At 37.8% G+C, this 18,888-nt stretch overlaps 2 protein-coding genes across 2 annotated transcripts; both read right to left on the bottom strand.

Annotated features, from left to right (window-relative positions):
- Positions 1–1,794: 1,794 nt before the first annotated feature.
- On the bottom strand, positions 1,795–6,238 carry LOC104241537 (probably inactive receptor-like protein kinase At2g46850). Its single transcript, XM_009796483.2, has 3 exons — positions 4,768–6,238; positions 3,971–4,054; positions 1,795–3,096 (listed from the first exon to the last, which is right to left on the bottom strand). Exons 1-3 carry the CDS (start codon positions 5,600–5,602, stop codon positions 2,018–2,020), a joined length of 1,998 nt encoding a protein of 665 aa, XP_009794785.1. The 5' UTR covers positions 5,603–6,238; the 3' UTR covers positions 1,795–2,017.
- A 5,828-nt stretch (positions 6,239–12,066) lies between these two features.
- On the bottom strand, positions 12,067–13,311 carry LOC138874782 (uncharacterized). Its single transcript, XM_070153566.1, has one exon. It carries the CDS (start codon positions 13,309–13,311, stop codon positions 12,067–12,069), a length of 1,245 nt encoding a protein of 414 aa, XP_070009667.1.
- Between the last annotated feature and the right edge of the window lie 5,577 nt (positions 13,312–18,888).

The raw sequence follows: 18,888 nt of genomic DNA on the forward strand, positions 1-18,888 counted from the left end.
TCTCCAAATTTTAACTTAGTGACAATGAAGGTACATGACCAGAGGCGAATCTAGATTTTAGTTCTATGGGTTCAATTCAATTTTAATGGATTTTTTCACATAAATTTATTTTTCGTATCGAAAGTATTGGGTTTAGATGAGCCCGATACACTGGGTGTAGCAGATTAATTTTGTTTGCAGCAGCCATGTATAAACTGACACGTTTTTACACTACCATCTATCTAAGGTTAGTTTATGATAAGTGTAGATTGTCAATCTGGCAAGTGATCTACTACAACAGGACAAAAGACTGCTGTAAATCAGAGAAATGCCTGTTCAATGTGATAGAAACATTTGATCTCATGATCTGGACATTGAATACTTAATATAAGTTAAAGTGAATATCATTGTAGTGAACAGTTTCAATGACAGGTAACTGAATTGAAGACATTGATGGTTGGAATTTTTTATTAAAACAAGAGATTGCTTGTGTATACTTAAGAGAAAGCAGGTGGAGATAACTACATAATTACAGCAAGTGTTTAATGTTGATAAAAGCCCAAGAATGTTGTTAAAGGTGTCATCACGACTAGTCGAATTTTGGGCCGTGACAGCCAATCAGGGCTTCAAGTGTTTACTTCTGTGCTATGTCACCAATTCCAAATTTCCACTTCAATAATTTGGTAGAAACAAGCTTCTCCAAATTTACCTTAGTACCAATGAAAGTTAAAAGACCAACGGCAAATCTTGAATTTCAGTTCTATAGGTTCCATTTAATTTTAATTGATTTTTTCACATAACTTTATTTTATGTATCAAATTATTGGATTCGGATGAAACCAATACACTGGATGTAGCAGATTATTTTTGTTTGCAACAGCCATCTAGCAAAAAGTAGATCTCGAGAACATCCTCGGTCTTTGATGAACAACGGAAAAGAGCAGTGAGCAGTCAGCATTTTCTTTGTTTTCTTTTTCATTAGAGTAGGCTGTGTACATCACATCCCTTGAGGTGCGGCCCTTCTCGAATCATGCGTAAACACAGAATATCTAATGCATCGGGGAAAAAACTGGTGTAAGGATATGCACTGAAGACCCAGAGTTAGGCCATTCATTGTATTGTGTGCAAATTTTGGAGAACAGGGTTCAAAATTCATTTGAAGACAAAAAATACTAGGTGGTTTCTTTCCATTTGCTTAAGCCTAAGTAGGCAGAGTTATTTGGTATATGTGTTGATGAGAGGTAATATATATCCGGTGAAATAATCGACGTGCGCACAAGTTGGTCCAAACAACACCGTTATCCAAAAAAAATGAATAATAAGGATGTGAGGTTGCAATTGACTTGTTCAAGACATTTAAACTGACTCGCTTTTACACTATCATCTAATTTTGGTTAATAGTAAGTGTAGATTGGCAATCTGGCAAATGATCTACTACAACAGGAAAGATATGCTGTACAATCGGAGAAACGCCAGTTCAATGTGATAGAAACATTTGATCTCATGATCTGGACATTTACTTAGTATGAGGTACAGTGAATATCATTGTAGTGAATAGTTTCAATGACAGGTAACTGGATGGAGAGTATTCAACCACAACAACAAGCTCAGTGTAATCCCACAAGTAGAGTTTGGGAGGGTAGTGTGTGTACGCAGATCTTCCCCTACCATTAAGAAGACAGAGAGGCTGTTTCGGTAGACCCTCGGCTCAGGAAAGATAAAATGAAGAGAAAACAACCAACAAACCAAACGGAAAACCGAAGCAAAAATACAAAACTAACACTAAGTAATGCAATCAAAAATAACAGAAGTCTAGGAATACGAAAATACACGACTGACACTAAGCAATGTACAAAAGCTATTGTGACAAACGGATTTAAGACATTGAGGGTTGGAAAATTTTATTAAAACAAGAGATTGCTTGTGTATACTTAAGAGAAAGCAGGAGGAGATAACTACATAATTACAGCAAGTGTTTAATGATGACAAAAGCCCAAGAATGTGATTTGATAGTGGCTTTTATTCAGAACAAGAGATTCTTAAGCGAAGCCTCTGGCAGGGACATGTATTGAATCAGGAGACATAGATATCATCTGAAGAAGACTTGAATTGGAGAAAGTTTCTTCAAGATTATGAGTCGACGGACACCTCCTACTTCTACCATCAACTCCATCTTTTGATATGTGAACCAGTTCTCTCGCAACATCTCCCATGTGAAATTTGCCATCTTGGGAACCAAATATTATGCATCTTGTTGCAAGGTCTGCAACTATCTCTATCTGCTCCCTTCGAAAAATAGGCTGCTCGTGATAATAAAGACGTGGATCTACTATCTCTTCCAACTTCCCGCTTGTTATCTTCTGTAAAGCCGTCTTTGATGGAACATGATCCGAGCTGCTACCTGTGATAACCTCCAAAAGGACCAGTCCAAAGTTGTAAACGTCGGTTTGCTTTTTGTAATCAATGGTTGCATTTGTGGAGAGCTCGAGTCCAAAGAGTTTCACGGTTAAGTCCTCATCTAGGAAGATGCAACTAGCGTTAAGTTCATGATGTACGATGGGGGGATAAACCTCAGACTGGAGGAATGCAAGAACATTTGCTGTTTCAGCAACAATGTTTATTCTCTGGTGCCAATCAAGACCTCTTTTCGTCTCATCTTTAGCTCGACAAAGATGTTCCCCGAGCATTCCATTAACAGGATATGCGTACACCACTAATGGGGTGTATCCTGAATCAACAGACCATCCGAGAATCTGGGCAATATTCTTGTGTGAAACAGCATGCAATGCCTCCACTCGAGACAAGACCTCGACTAGTTCTTGTTCACTATCACATTGTAGTCTGTGTACAGCTATAGCTGATGCGTCCGTTAGAGTTCCAGAATATAGTGTAGCTTTGCCACCATGATCAAGAAGTGTTTGATCTTCTTGAAAACCTTTAGTGGCCTGCTCTAGCTCATAGTAAGTAAACATTCGGATAGTACAAGGTTTCTGGAATGAGATGTTACCCTGACTCCGAGTCATACTAGGATGATCAAATATGTCTGTCTTCATAGGCCGTCTTAGAACACAGAAAAGTGCTGTCAAGGAGGTGATAGTGAGCGCTGAAGTGAGTACTCCTGTGCATATGTAGACAATTGCTATGAGTCTCTCTTCTCCAGAAAAATCAAAGAAGTTAATATTGATTTAAGACACAACATCGCGAGTTTAACTTCTATACATTGTCAATATAAAAAAATCTTTTACACTATCAAGTCACTTAAAGAAAAATACAGGTGATCTTCTCCCATAAAAAGCGGGATTAGTAACCTAATAAATAAGGCAGGTTGCATGATGCAACATGTTAGATTATACGGATAATATAAAAGTTCTTTATACAATCAGTGAATATTACTTAAATCCCCAACATTGTCCACAATCAAGGCTGACTACCTGCATAGATTTATTGACCCGTTTTCCTATTTAACTTCCATACACTAACACTTTGTGTTTTTTTAAAGTAAGATTAGTAACTCGGAAAATAAGGCAAATTACATGTAATTGTATATAAAAAGTAAGATTTGTATGACTCAGAAAATAAGGTAAATTACATTCTACAACATGTTAAAATGCAGTAATGTGTAAAAAAAAATAAAAATTCACACAGTCAACTTTTCTGCGCTAAAAGGGCAGCCCGGTACTATAAGCTCCCGTTATACGTGGGGTTCGGGGAAGGGCCGGACCACAAGATCAACTTTTCTGCAATAACAATGTAAATTTCATTTGCACCATCAAATAAATGTGGTCTGCGATAACATGTAACTATTCATAGAGGAAAAAACGGGTCCATTTTATAACAGATGAATGTGTAGTTCCAAGAAGTGATAATGTAAAAAGGAGTTCAATCGAGCATAGCAAATTCAGTTTGGTTATTTCAATACCTCCTGCTTTCTGTTATGAGTTAAAACATGCCGAATTCAATTGAAATTACTGTCACTAGTACAGAGTACAGACCAGCTAGAATTACTGCTTTCCTTCTACCATGATTTGTTGAAGAACATGCTTTTCCATATGCTTCCTTTCCTTCTTTAGTGCAAGCTGCCAATGAACTCACATTCATTACAAGTCAATCATGGACAATAAACTATCTTGCAATATTGATGATAATATATCACTGTTATATAGTCATGAGTTTAACTTCCGTGCACCGGCAGTGTCAGGTTTTCTTCACTATCAAGTTAAGATGAAACCTTTTATAGTAATTCTTATTTGGTAATCTAAAATGTAGTAAACAATGTGTTATCATCAGTTAAAATGCTTTACACTATCAATATATATGTTAAATTTTATGGGAGTTTAACTTCTATTAACTAACATAAGGGGAATCTTAGCGTAACTGATAAAGTTGTTGTCATGTGACCAGGAAGCCACGAGTTCGAGCCATGGAAATAGCCTCTTGCAAAAATACAGGGTAAGGCTGCATGCGATAGACCCTTGTGGTCCGGCCCTTTTCCGAATCATGCGCATAACGGAAGCTTAGTGCACTAGGCTACCCTTTAACTCCTATTAACTAACAGTGTATAGTTTTACACTATCAGGCTAAGAGACCTATAACAATATAATAATAGATAACTGTCTATAAGTAATTCTAATCTGGTAACCTAGCATGCAGTAAACAACATGCTATAACTGGTTAAAAGGAACTGATAATGTAAATCTATTTTTAACACTATCATTGTATATACGTTATAAATGGGAATTTAACTTGTGTTTGCTAACTATCTATAGTAAGGTTGTTTAAAAGAACTCACATTTGAGGCACCCAACTCCAACAGCAAAACCATCACCTACAAATCCATCTTGGCATTTGCATCTAATCCCAGAAGCAACAGTAGTTGCATTGACAATATCAGCATTAGTAGCACAACTTGCTGTGGTTGAATTTCTTGGAACAGCCCATTCTAACTTAACACCACGTTTCCCTACTTGATTTCCAGATAAAACAACCCAAGACGAAAATCCCCTGCATCCAAACTGCGAAAAAGTAGAGAAACCATCTCTCTGATCAGCATTCCAAGCACTGTGATCAGATAACGGGTAGCAACACGCAGGGTAGCTACCCGGGGACCCGTCACAACGAGGCATTATGTTTTTTTCGCAATCCGGCTTGCACAAAGATGAATCCTCGCAGTCATAGAGCCCTAAGATATTATCTCTAGATATGCCAAAGTAGTCATTTCCTTTAAATCCGAAGGATTTGAGGTCGTTGTACTGACGACAAAAAGTGGTGTTTGGGAAATCCACAAGTACTCCATCGGAGAAGAAGTGAAAAATTTGATACGTTTGAGAACCAATGTTGAGGAAAAGTGAAGTGGAGTTTATACAAGAAAGGCGAAATGCATCAGAAAGTGAAGAGCCACATTTGGATTGGTTCATGTAAAATGGAAATGGTATGTGAAAATTCCCACATTTCTCTCCACAAGCTTCTTCATGATGTGTTTCTTGCCAAGTATTTTGATGGTCATTTTCTTCTTCCCGATCTTCGACTTTATGTGAGAGAGAATACGTTCCACTGCTAAGTAGTGTGATTATAAGGAGAATACTGAAATGATGCAAGGGCAACATGCTCCTGGTGGCTTTTGACATTAGAACTTGATGATAATAATAATAGTCTTGAACTGCAGCAGCTAGAGTTAACTAATAATCTTCACATTAAAGCTAAGAAAATATACAAATGCCAGAGGGTACTGTAAAGATAGACGTTTTACTTGTTGATTGAACGTGATTTTTTAATGGAGGAAATTCCTTTTTATGGCGAAAAATTTGCTCCAAGCAAGTGAAACTAAGGTTCTGAAAAGAGTTTACGATTTCATATTTGGAAGTAGAACTCGAAAGGTTGGCCAAGGTTGTGTCCTTCCGAGCAAACAAGGTCGTGTTTGAGTGGAGACGATAGACTAAAGGCATAGGGCAAAGGAACTAAGAAATCACTAAGAGTACAAAATTATGTTGGATGATGGAACAATGAGAGAAAGTTATTTACTATACCTTACACCTTATTATGCCTATAGCTTGACTTTCTACTTAAACAATGTCTTCTCTTTCTTGCAAATTGAACCTAGTTAAGTTAAATGGAAGGAGAAAGAGAAAAGACCTTTCTAACACATCGACCTTTGTTGAAGTTCCTCGTATCTAACTTTTCCTACAATATTCTTTTCTTCAAAAAAAGATGGAGTAGACACAGATTGGACATGGACGGACGAAATAGCACACTATAAAAAGAAAGCTAAAAGATATTGGCGAAGAAGTTATATTCTCCTCAATAATAGATTACTTTGCTACCTCCCTTGTATAGACATACAATATCTTTTGATATCCACAACATGTACATTTCTTCTAAAAATATTGCAATGAGGATGCAAAAGGACTAAAAATACAAAAGATTTTCACTATCTTTCTCGTTTAACTATCATTTGTATGGAAATCTTGAATTTTGCTTGAAATAAGGAGTCTATTTTAGAAGAAAGGGAAGGTAAGACAATTGGTCTGAGGAATAGGGTACATTCTTGTAACTGGAGTTGTGCCAAATGTGAACGTGGCATAGTTGGGAGACTCAATAATATAAAAGAAAATAAAATTATACTGTACTTGTTTTTTTTGGTTTTTGTTGGTAAGTGGTTTTGAACTAAGATAAGGTAAATTAAAAAGGTGAATTGTTTAGTACACTGTTCCTTTCAAGAATAAATAGCAGAGGTTCGAAGTACAAAAAGACATTTTTAAATTTTTTTATAAATTCGTACAAGGATTTCTTTTATTTTTAAAAACAAAATTTGTGTGCCACTCTCTCTATTTTTCATTTTATAGTATGACATATATTTTTTTCTGCACTATTTTAAAAAAGAATGACGCATTCTTATATTTGAGGCCTCTTTAACTTTAAATTTCTTATGTTACTCTTAATGATATGCTCAAAAATCTACATATACTTTTAGTTATGGCAAAAGTGTGTCTTTCTTTCTTTCTCAATCTTCGTACCTAATCAAACACCGTCGTATAAATTAAAATGGAGGAGATAAGAAACCATACAAAAAATACTATAAATAACAATTTCTTATTAATAAAGACATTTAAACAAAGACAAAACATTTTTATCAAACAACAATAATGTCATCTAAAAGTACAGTTAATTAGAATCCCTCATATTATATGCAACGATTAATTCCATACTCGAAAGTTCTTTAAGGGGGACAATAATTCCGTAGTAGCAATATAGGTGAATATATTTTTCATAAACTAACTGTATTAATTTGAAACATAGAATTTATCACCATATAGTCGATTATTAAGTACGAAATTTCATGTCACCCTTCAATTAAAATACCAAAATTATAACTGGCCTTGGGAATAGTAACAGTACATAGTTTTAGAATATAATGTACTGCATCATCGAGATTCAGTCTTGTTTGAGTTTTACGGTATGTCAGCTCGCTGTATATTACAAGAAAAAAAAAGGTAAAAATATGTTAGTAGCACAAATCACAAAAGAGTTTAAGCTATATAAATTAATATTGTATTTCCTCCGTCCGAGTTTACTTATCCACAATACTAAAAATAAATGTCAACTATTTGCCTATTATACCCTTATCTTTTCAATTTTTATTTATTTATAATAGTCAAAATTTGTTTTTCAATGTATATTAATTATGGATGATATAGTCAAATTACGATATTATTTCTTAAGGGGTGTGCCAAGTCAAAATTGAACAAGTAAACTTTGACGAATGGAGTACTAAATACTGTGTTAAAAGCCATAATATTTTAATTATCAATGTAATGGAACATGTTATACGTATTACTTGTCATTTATGCTAAGTTATCAATCAATGTTATTACATAAACTTATTTGCAATTACTTTTCGGGGGAAATGTTTGTACAAATATTTTTATATCGTTAATACATAGGATTTAAACTCATCACAAAATCATATACTCTTCTATTACCTCACCAAGCACAACTAAAGAATGATGATTAACTTCTGATCAGCCTAAGGTATGTTTATGTACTACATTAAGCAACTACTGTCCTTTCGAAAAGAAGGGCAGAATTGGAATAAAAAATTGAAATTAATGTGTAACTTTCAGTGTACAGTACTGAAAGTCTGAAACATTTTTTATTTTTAAAATATAATATTGGAAAAAAATTCATTTTTTTGTATAGATTATAATTTAAGAAATTAAAGAACAACATATTGATTGAACGTAGTAAAAAATTAAGAACCTAATAAATACATAGTAATAGTATCACGTAAGATGAAACAATTATAACAGTACTTGATTAAAATAAAAATATATATTATGAACTAGATCATGCTATATTCTTTCAATCTTCCCCATCCTCGCCCCCATTCACACTCTCGGTTCTCGCCACCCCGGCCCTAGACCCTGACCTATGGGAGTTGGAGCCGTGGTCTGGATTTGGGTCGGATCCCGGGTCTGAGGTCAGAGTTGGACTCAAGGTGTAAAGTTCTAACTGTAGAATGAAGGCCACTATTTACACTTAACGGGTTAGGCAAGGGTTTAAGAGATGAGTGCGGCCGCACAGTTTCATGTGCGATCCGCACTCCTTTACCTGTTACATATTTACCCTTTGATGATCTGCGGTCCGCACAATTTTGAGCGCGGCCGCAGATTTTGGAGCGGACTGTACATTTCCTTGTGCGGCCGCACTTTGGCCATTTCTCTAACAGGCAAACTTCAGAGAGTGGGCAATTCTTGACTTCCAGTTGTGCGGTCCGCACAAAAATTGTGCGGTTGCAGATCCTCTTCTGCTGTGCATTCCAAATAAAGGTGCAGTCCGTACTTTTTCCATACTTAGCCAATTTTTCTGAGCACAGTTCCTGCAAAGCACACTCATTCCTGCAACACACTTCAAAACCAGTTAGCATGAAACACGACCTATCTAAATAAGAAGAAAAAGAAAAAGAAAAAGAACATGGGTTGCCTCCCAAGAAGCGCCTGATTTAACATCGCGACACGATACAGATTACCATCATCACTTGAAATGAATCACTGCCACGACGTGGCCATCACCAACTTTTTCCAGATAGTGCTTCACCCGGTGACCATTGACTCTAAACATCTCATAATTTTTATTCTTCAAGTTCAATGCACCAAAGGGTATCACACGCACAACCGCAACTGGGCCACTCCATTTAGACTTCAACTTTCCCGAAAACGTCGTAATCGAGAATTGAACAATAACACAAGATCACCTTCTTTAAACTCCTTGTTCCTAATGTACTTATCATGGAGATACTTCATCTTCTCTTTTTATAAGGATGAACTTGTATATGTATGGTATCAGAACTCTTCTAACTCATTCAATTGTGCCACCCTTAAGTTGGCGGTGACATCCCACTCAAGATTCAACTTCTTTAAAGCCCACATGATTTTGTGCTCAAGTTTCACTGGAAGATGACAAACTTTTTCAAACACCAACTGATATAGAGACATCCCAATTAGTGTTTTGTATAAGCCCATAAAGCATCATAAAGTTTCTTTGACCAATCCGTCCGGTTAGCATTCACTGTTTTAGATAAAATACTCTTTATCTCCCGGTTGGAGACTTCCACTTGACCACTTACTTGAGGATGATAGGGGGTCATAACTTTATGAGTGATACCATGCTTGGTGAGTAAGGTGTCGAAAGCTTTGTTGCAAAAATGCGAATCCCCATCACTTATGATAGCCCTTGGAGTGCCAAATCTTTTAAAAAAATTCTCCTCCAAAAATGCGAACCCCCATCACTTATAATATTTGTTGCAACAAATAGAGTCGCCACTAAATGTTGCGGCAAAACGTCCCTTTTCTTGTAGTCGAAAAGCAACGGCCTCAACCCATTTGGACACATAATCAACCGCGACCAAGATGTAGGTGTTTCCACAAGAACTTACAAAAGGGCCCATGAAGTCAATATCCCACATATTGAAAATATCAATCTCCATGATGGTGGTGAGGGGTATTTCATTTTTATTTGAGATTCTACCGGCCCTTTGACATTCATCACAATGCTTGACGAAATCACTTGCATCCTTGTAAAGAGTGGGCCAATAGAAACCTCAACTTAACACTTTGGCCGCCGTTCTTGCTCCACCATGGTGACCACCATACGTGAAAGAATGACAAGCCCCAAGAATTTCACTTTGTTCCTCCCCTGGTACACATCTTCTAATCACTCCGTCCGTACAAATCTGGAAAAGGTACGGTTTATTCCAATAGTAATCTTGACAATCCCGTTTGAGCTTCTTCCTTTGGTTTGAAGAGAACTCAACCAGAATGATACCACTCATAAGATAATTTGCTAGATCCGCAAACCAAGGTACCTATTTCATTGAAATAGCCAAGAGTTGCTCATCAGTGAAGGAGTCATTGATTTCAAGGCCATCATGCAACCTCCCCTCCTCCTCCAAACGAGACAAGTGGTCCGCCACTTGGTTTTCACTCCCTTTTCGATCTTGAATATCAATATCAAACTCTTACAACAGAAGTACCCATCTCATTAACAGGGATTTGGAATCTTTCTTGCTTATGAGATAACGAAGTGCCGCATGATACGTATAAACATTCACTTTTGCACCCATCAAGTATGGGCGAAACTTCTCAATAGCAAACACAATGGCAAGAAGCTCGGTAGTTGACTTGCACATTATTCATGGTCTTGATTGCATAATAAACCGGATGAAAGTTCTTGTTGATGCGTTTCCCCAAAATAGCCCCTGCCGCTACATCACTTGCATCGAACATGAGCTAAAAAGGAACACTCTAATTTGGAGCGGTGATAATGGGAGTAGTACTCAACTTGAGCTTTAGAAACTCAAAGGCTCTCATGCAATCATCATTGAAATGGAACTTAGCATCTTTCTCCAAAAGCTTGCATAATGGGTTTACCACTTTAGAGAAGTCCTTGATGAAACGCCCGGTAAAATCCCGTGTGGCCTAAGAAACTCCACACACCTTTGACTAAAGTTGGAGGTGGAAGTTAGAAATCACCTCAATCTTTGTCTTGTCGACTTTAATGCCATTCTTTGAGATCTTGTAGCCAAGGACAATGCCTTCCTCAACCATGAAATGACATTTCTCTCAATTGAGCACCAAGTTTATTTCTTTACATCTTGCCAACACTTTATCCAAGTTTGCTAGACAATCATCAAAAGAATTCCCGACCACCGAAAAGTCATCCATGAAGACTTCAAGGTAATCCTCCACCATGTCTATGAAGATCACCATCATAAACCTTTGAAAAGTCTCCGGTGCATTGCACAACCCAAATAGCATCCGTTTGAAGGCAAAAGTACCATAAGGACATGTAAAAGTGGTTTTCCCTTGATCTTCCGGAGCAATAAGATTTTTATTGTCCATACACACTCTCCACCCGGCCAATCTATCAAGCATTTGATCTAGGAAGGGAAGTGGAAAATGATCCTTCCTTGTGACTTTGTTGAGCTTGCGATAGTCCATACACACTCTCCACCCGGCCATCGTCTTGTAGGAATCAACTCATTCTTGTCATTGGTGACCACTATCATGTCCCCTTTATTTGGAACATATTGAACTGGAGAAGTCCACGAACTATCGGAAATGGGCTAAACAACCCCGACATCCAACCACTTAATGATCTTTTTTTCGACAACCTCTTGCATGGCTTCATTGAGTCTCCTTTGATGTTCAACAGATTGTTTGGCACCTTCCCTCAAGTTAATCTTGTGCATGCAAAATGCGGGGCTTATTCCCCGAATATCCGCCAATGTCCATCCAATAGCCTTCTTCCTCTTTTGTAGCACCGCCAATGTAGAATCTACCCGTACGTTAGTCAAACAAGAGGAAAGAATAACTGGTAAAGTAGAAGTAGGGCCAAGAATTTCATACCGAAGATGTGGAAGCAATGGCTTCAACTCCAAGATAGGAGGCTCCTCGATTGAGGGCTTTGTTGGAGGAGTTGGCTTATTTTCAAGATACAAGGACAATTTGCGGGGCTCATAAGTGTACGCCCCCATTCCTTGCAATGAGTTCACACATTCCATGAAGCCATCCATCTCGTCATCATCAAAGTTGAGCTAGACGGCCTCCAATGTATCATCAACATTCATCACAACACTTGATTCATCCACGATTACATCGGTCACCAAATCCACGAACGAGCACACCTCATTGCTATTGGGTTGCCTCATAGATTTGCACACATGGAAAACCACTTTTTCATCACCAACCCGAAAAGTAAGTTCTTGGGCTTCAACATCAACTAGAGCCTTTCCCGTAGCAAGGAATGGTCTACCAAGAATAATCGGCACCTCGTAATCAACTTCACAATCAAGAATGACAAAATCCGCCGGAAGAATGAATTTATCAACACGAACCAATACATCCTCAATCACTCCCAATGGTCTTTTCATGGTACGATCGGTTTGCAACCTCATAGATATGGGTCTTGGTTTCCCGATTACCAAAGTTTTGAAAACCGAATATGGCATTAAGTTGATACTTGCCCCAAGATCACACGCTTTTGCAAAATCAACACTTACAATGGTACGAGGGATTATGAAAGCATCGGGATCTTCCAATTTGGGAGCCATGGAATGTACAATTGAACTCACTTGATGAGTCATTTTTATAGTTTCACAATTCATCGATCGCTTCTTTGTCACCAAATCCTTCATGAACTTTTCATAGCCGGGCATTTGCTCCAACGCTTCAACCAATGACACATTTATGGATAGGCTCTTCATCATGTCAATGAATTTTTTGAATTGATTCTCGGCATTTTTCTTTGCAAGCCTTTGAGTATATGGAGGAGGAGGCCTAGGCATTGGTACCTTAGCCTTTTGCACTACCGGTTCCGGTATGTCAATAATGTGATCCCTAGACGGGTTCACTTCCTCTTGAGTTTCCTCCACATTATCATCAATATCTATCCACACTTTTTCATTTGATTCTACCACATTGTCTGGGGTCTCATTTGATTTAACCATTTGCTCGTCATCCACAAATTTCATTTGATTCGAGGTGGGTGCATTCCTACCTTTTCCACTCCTTATAGTAACGACCATTGCATGTCCCGTGTTGTTCCCACCCTTTGGGTTCACCATCGTGTCACTTGGTAGTGCTCCCTTAGGACGAGTGTTGAGGACTTGAGAGATTTGCCCCAATTGAATATCGGAGTCGGCATTCTTCTCCATCATTTGTTTAAACATGTTCTCAATTCGTCCCATCTCATTGCTGGAAGAAATTGGACCATGGGAAGGATAAGAAGGGGATTGCTCAATTGTTGATACATCTGGGGCCTTTGAAAACCCGTCCCCCATTGCCTTGGTTATTATTCCATCCCCCTTGGTTGTTGCCTCCTCAATCCTTGACTATTGCCACTCCAATTGCCTTGGTTATTTTGACCATTCTAATTTTCTTGATTGTTTTGATTGTTCCAATTCCCTTGGTTGTTACCACTATTCCAATTACCTTGGTTGCTAGAATTCCAATTCCCTTGATTACCATGAGGTCACCATTGCTGTTGATTCGAGCCTTGAGAGTTGTTTCTTTGCCCTTGGAAGTTTTTCACATATTGTACTTCCTCCTCTTGTTCATTATAAGATTCATCTTGATCAAACCCACTATCTTCTTACACATAATGTTCCGCACGATTTTGCACTTGAGAACCCTTTTGCCTTCTCTTGTTTACCATCATATTAACTCCCTACATTGCATTGACTTGCTTAGGACTTTGCACTTGTTGAAGTTGAGCTTTTGCTAATTAATTCATCGTGTGGTCAACTTGGCAATGGCTTGCCCATGATTATGCAATTCTTTATGTATGTGAATAACGTTTGGATCACCTTAAGGAACATTTGTTCTACTTTGCCATGTCGATGAAGTATCCGCCATTTCGTCTAAGGTCTCACAAGCTTCCGCATATGGCGTTGTCATAAAATTTCCACCAGCAAGTTGGTTGACCACGCATTGATTGGTAGTATTGATCCTCCGATAGAAAGTTTGTTGAATCATAGCCTCCGTCATGTCATTGTTTGGGCAATCTTTCATCATATTTCGGTACCTCTCCTATATTTCATGCAACAGCTCATTGGGTTCTTGTTTGATTACTAGAATCTCGTCTCTAAGAGTAGCCATATGCCCGGGAGAAAAGACATTGGAAATAAATTTCTCCGCCAATTCATCCCATGTATGGATAGAATGGTTTGGCAATCTCTCTAACCAATCCAAGGCTTTCCCCCGTAGAGAGAAAGGAAATAGCGTCAACCTCAAAGCATCCTTGGAGACGTTTGTCTGTTTACTCCCAACAAGTGTCCACAAACCCCTTCAAGTGTCTGTATGCATTTTGATTCGAAGCCCCGGTAAAGAATCCCCGTTGCTCTAGCAATGTGAGCATAACATTTGTTATTTGAAAGTTGCCCGCCCTAATGCAGGGCGGGACTATGGCACTTGCATACCCTTCATTCGGCAACAAACAGTGTGGAGCCCCTCTTGGTGGAGGTGGGGGTGGAACGGGAACGTTTTCTTGAGGCGGTCGGCCTCATCTATTTGCTTGAGGTTCAAGAGGAACCTCTTCAACTTACTCATCTTCCACGTCCACATCCCCTATAGGAATGTTTCTAAGAGGATCATTGTTGTTGAGAGCCATTGTTTCACCTATAATTATTTCACAAAAAAGATTAATAACATGGAAGGAAAAGAAGACAATTCACACACAAAACCAAATATATAGCTAAATCCATTTTTAGCTTCCCCTGCAACGGTGCCAAAAATTAATCTCATCAAAGTCACACCTCTATTTGAGGTTATAAAACAGTCGATGCAATAGTAATACCCAATAGGGACCCGGGGTCGAATTCCACAAGGAGCTATATGAATGGGATTTAGAAGTATATATTGTGGTGAATGAGCTTGAACTATCTTAAATTACACTTCCACAAAATTTGGTTGATTCTAGGTCTAATTTATACTAAGATTGCAAGATAAATAATTAAAACTAAGAAATTATTTTTGTTGTTGTTTTCAAATAATGTAAAAGGCCTAGGGCTATAATCTTTACCTAGGTGTTTGCCTAATGGGTTGTAAACTTTAAAGCTTGTTTCATTGGTTGAGGTGTATTATAGCTATCAACGCTCACGTACCCACTCAATACTTCTAGATAAGAGAGTGATTTTTCCCAATTTGACTTTCTCAAGTCCAAATGGGTACTGAACAAAATAGCTGATAAAATGCTCAAGTCGGGTTTTACTATCTCTAGGTTCAACCCTTTAATTGGAACGATCAATCTCTTGAGTTTGTCCCAAATTCTTGTTAGCCAAGTTTTTCTAGAATAAATCTCTCTTTCTTAAGTAGAGACCAAGTCAAATAGGCATGAACTTATGTTTGCAACCATTAATTCTATAATTAAAAGCAAGAACAAAGCTAAATAATGAACATCAACCCATAAACAAGCCAAAAATCAAACATCCGTTAAGTTTACACTCTAGGGTTGGGTCACAACCCTAGTGAGAATCTAGCTACTCATAGTGGGTATAGAAGAAATTAAAGAAGAAAAGATGATAAAACTCTTATTGAAAGCTTAAAATATAAAAATCCAATATTGAATCACCAAAATGAGCTAAAATTGCCTAAAGAAGCAAGGAAAAACGGCTACAACACTTTGAATATTCAAAACTTGACCTAATTTTGTGAAACTATCCTATTTATACAAAGCTAGAATTTTCGTACAAAATACCCTTTCGGAGGTTCTACGGCCACACAATTCCATATGGGTTCCGCACTTTGCTTCAGTTTTGACAGGAGTTGAATCTGTGGCCGCACAATTCTGAAATGCAGCCGCATCTCTCATGTTCTGAGGTCTGCATAATTCTTCATGCGGCTGCACAGGGCTCTTGTGCGGACCGCACATTTCTAAGTGCTGCCGCGTAGCTGATTTCTGCGGTCGCACAATTATTGTGCAGTCCGCATTTCCTTTTGAGCTTGAAATGAGACTCTCTGAACTTTAGTTCTTCCATAGCTTTTGCGGCCGCACAATAATTGTATGGTACGCAATTTGCACTAGGATTCTGGTAATTTCCTTCACATTTTACGGCCACAGATGGAAATTTGCGGTCCGCACTTGAGCTTTTGCGCTTGATTTTGTCCTTGAGTTCAAATTACTCCTTCTTGAGTTGGATTTCATCTTAGTGACTCATTTTCCAATACTCCTACAATTACGCATATTTCATTAGTTTTTGGGAATACAATTAAATACTTTTGGACTAAAACGAAAGCTAAAAGACGCTAATAAATCGTCAAAATCCCCACTTATCAATATATATGCATAAATTTTAATATTTTTATGTTATTCTTATATGCAATTTTCATGTTGAAAATTCATGAAGAAGCAAGAATCTTTAGAAATACTTTTTAATGTTTATTTCATTCTTATGCCATGCTTTACATTTAAGGATACTAGTATGAGTATGTATAGGATGTTCTAGAAAAGATTTAGACTTGAAGAGTCACAAGAAGAAGTTTTAGAAAAAAAGATTTGTGGGAGTATCCTCTATTCTAAGAAGGGGTCATCGTCCAGGCCGAGGGTCCTGACCAAGGTGTTGACTTCCTGAACTACTTGTGCCAAAGTAGGAAGCACACGAGCCGAGGATCTCGTTGATGAGAATTTACTTATCCAAGCTAAGGTATGATACATGAGCGTTGAGAACCATGAAGCGAGTGGCACCTCGTGGATTGGGCCTATTCGATTAGGTTGGGTTCGAACCCGTGCCGATGACACGGTGACTAAGATAGAAATAGGTAAGGATAGTTGGAACTCCCGAAGTATAAAGTGAAATATATTTTTTTTCTTTAAGAAAAAAAAAAGAAAAGAATTTCTTTTAGAATATTCATAAACTGCTATTATGCAATTATTTTAGAATTGTTCTTAGAAGCTCTATGTTTTCCATGCATTTAGAATCTTTGCTCGTAATGTATATTTTATTAAAGTTCATCCTCTATCGTTGAGACTCACTGAGTACAATGGATGGTACTGACGTTCTCTTTTGGGAACCTATGTTGGTCTGCGGTACAACGTAGGAACCTGTTTTGCAGGCGAGCAGGCTACTGGTTAGGACTTCGCTCCCTTCCAGTGCTATTGGTGAGCTCCGCTTTTGTTCGTAGAGTATTCCTTTGAGTCATCTTTATTTAGTTATTTTTTTTATTTACTTGGAGAATTAGCCAGGAAATCATGTCCTGAGCAGTGCATCGGTTTATCAATAGAGGTTTCATAGACACAGTTGATGTGTTAAGATTCTAATGTCTTCGATAATAACTTAGTAGTATTTCAGTGGTTACTACGATAAAGTTTTTGAGTTGGTTTATTTTAGATATTTAAATTAATTGAAAGTATTTGGTTAAAGTATTATCTTATTGCATATAAAGTTTGAAGTTATAATAGATTTGATAAGCGCAGATGGTTCGCTCGGTCAAGTTTAGTGATCGCGTGCCGGTCACGGCTTGTTCAAAAAATGGGTCGTGACAGTCACGATCAGGTCAAGAACATAGGTCAGGATCTAGGTCGAAATCAGGTGTCGGGGTCGAGGCCGAGGTCAAGGTTCGTGGTTAGGATTCACAGTCGGGCTGGTGTAGAGGTTTAGACAGAGGTCGAATTCGGGAGTCGAGTTAGGATCGAGGTTTGTGGTCGAGATTCATGGCCAAGGTCGGGATTGGGATCAAGAGTCATGGTTTGGGTTCAAAGTCAAGGTTTAGTGTTGGGGTTTAAGGTCGAGGTTTGGGGTCAAGATCTGGTTTCAGGGTCTGTTCTAGGGTCGAGGTTGGTGTCATGGTTCGAGTTTGAGATCAAGGTCGAGGTCCGCGGTCAAGATCGATGTTTGGGGTCTAGGGGCCGAGGTCGTACCTTTGACCCTCGACTTCGAACACTGACACTCGACCCCTTATTATTAATATCGACCTTATCCTGACCTGACCCCGAACCCTATCCCAAACTCCGACTGGCCTGCTCCTTCCCATCCCCTCCGCCGCCTATTTCGTCTTCCATAGTATTTGCCTAGATTATATATTTTTCAAAAAATTATTTTCTGCTAACTAACCAAAAATCATAAATAAGTAAGAATGCCATTTATTTTCCTTTATAACAAACATAGGCTAAATCACCACGCCCAACAAAATGTTTAAATACTATAATTAATCTTAGACAAGAAAAGGAAGGTAAAACTATGACGCACTTATTGTCTCCAGAACTAACATTATATTTGTGAAAACATAAAAGTAAGGAGTGAGTCTATTGACCAGTAAATGATACCTATCCATAGTTGGGACATGAGTTAGAAAATAAAAGGCTATTCTATAGATCGAGTAAAAGTAAATGTATAGTGAAAATATATCTTTATTTTTCTTCTTATGCATATGTTTGTAATTCTGTTTGGAGAAACTTACAACTCAATTCTCTAAGAGTCTAAGCAAGTGCATGCGTTTGTTGGTCTATCCAATCTTAAATTGATTGGCTAGGTATATATGGATCTCGTGTGTACATCATGAGAGTACGCTGTCACCTTTGTCAATTAAGGGTTCTAAAATAATCTGAATTTGGTGTTTTCTATGAGTAACATAATATGATATTATCACACCTACAGTAACGTTCGAAGATGATGCTTCACGAGAGAAAGTGAACACCAACTCAGTTTAACAACCCATTGATGAAATATATACCTGTGGTTGATTAGGGTTCCTAGCTTCTACATTAGAGAAACGTTTCTAAGAATTTCAGATTAACTATGCTCAATGTTAGTTAGAGAGGTCCGTTAATTTTAACTTAAAATGTGCTTTTCCTTTAATTTGAAGGGTTACGTTAAAGATAAGACCAAAATTGTCCACATTTGCAAATATAATGGATATTTTGT

Source organism: Nicotiana sylvestris, chromosome 8 (genome assembly GCF_000393655.2).
Source record: "Nicotiana sylvestris chromosome 8, ASM39365v2, whole genome shotgun sequence".
Classification (NCBI taxonomy): Eukaryota; Viridiplantae; Streptophyta; class Magnoliopsida; order Solanales; family Solanaceae; genus Nicotiana; species Nicotiana sylvestris.

What these genes read in the sequence shown, in the direction of transcription:
- LOC104241537 (XM_009796483.2), bottom strand. Translation starts at nt 5,602, where the DNA reads ATGTCAAAAGCCACCAGGAGCATGTTGCCCTTGCATCATTTCAGTATT. An exon ending in TGGAGTTGGGTGCCTCAAAT is followed by an intron (nt 4,055 to 4,767) that starts GTGAGTTCTTTT and finishes GTTCATTGGCAG; the next exon opens with CTTGCACTAAAGAAGGAAAG. An exon ending in GAAAGCAGTAATTCTAGCTG is followed by an intron (nt 3,097 to 3,970) that starts GTCTGTACTCTG and finishes ACATATGCACAG; the next exon opens with GAGTACTCACTTCAGCGCTC.
- LOC138874782 (XM_070153566.1), bottom strand. Translation starts at nt 13,311, where the DNA reads ATGGGGGACGGGTTTTCAAAGGCCCCAGATGTATCAACAATTGAGCAA.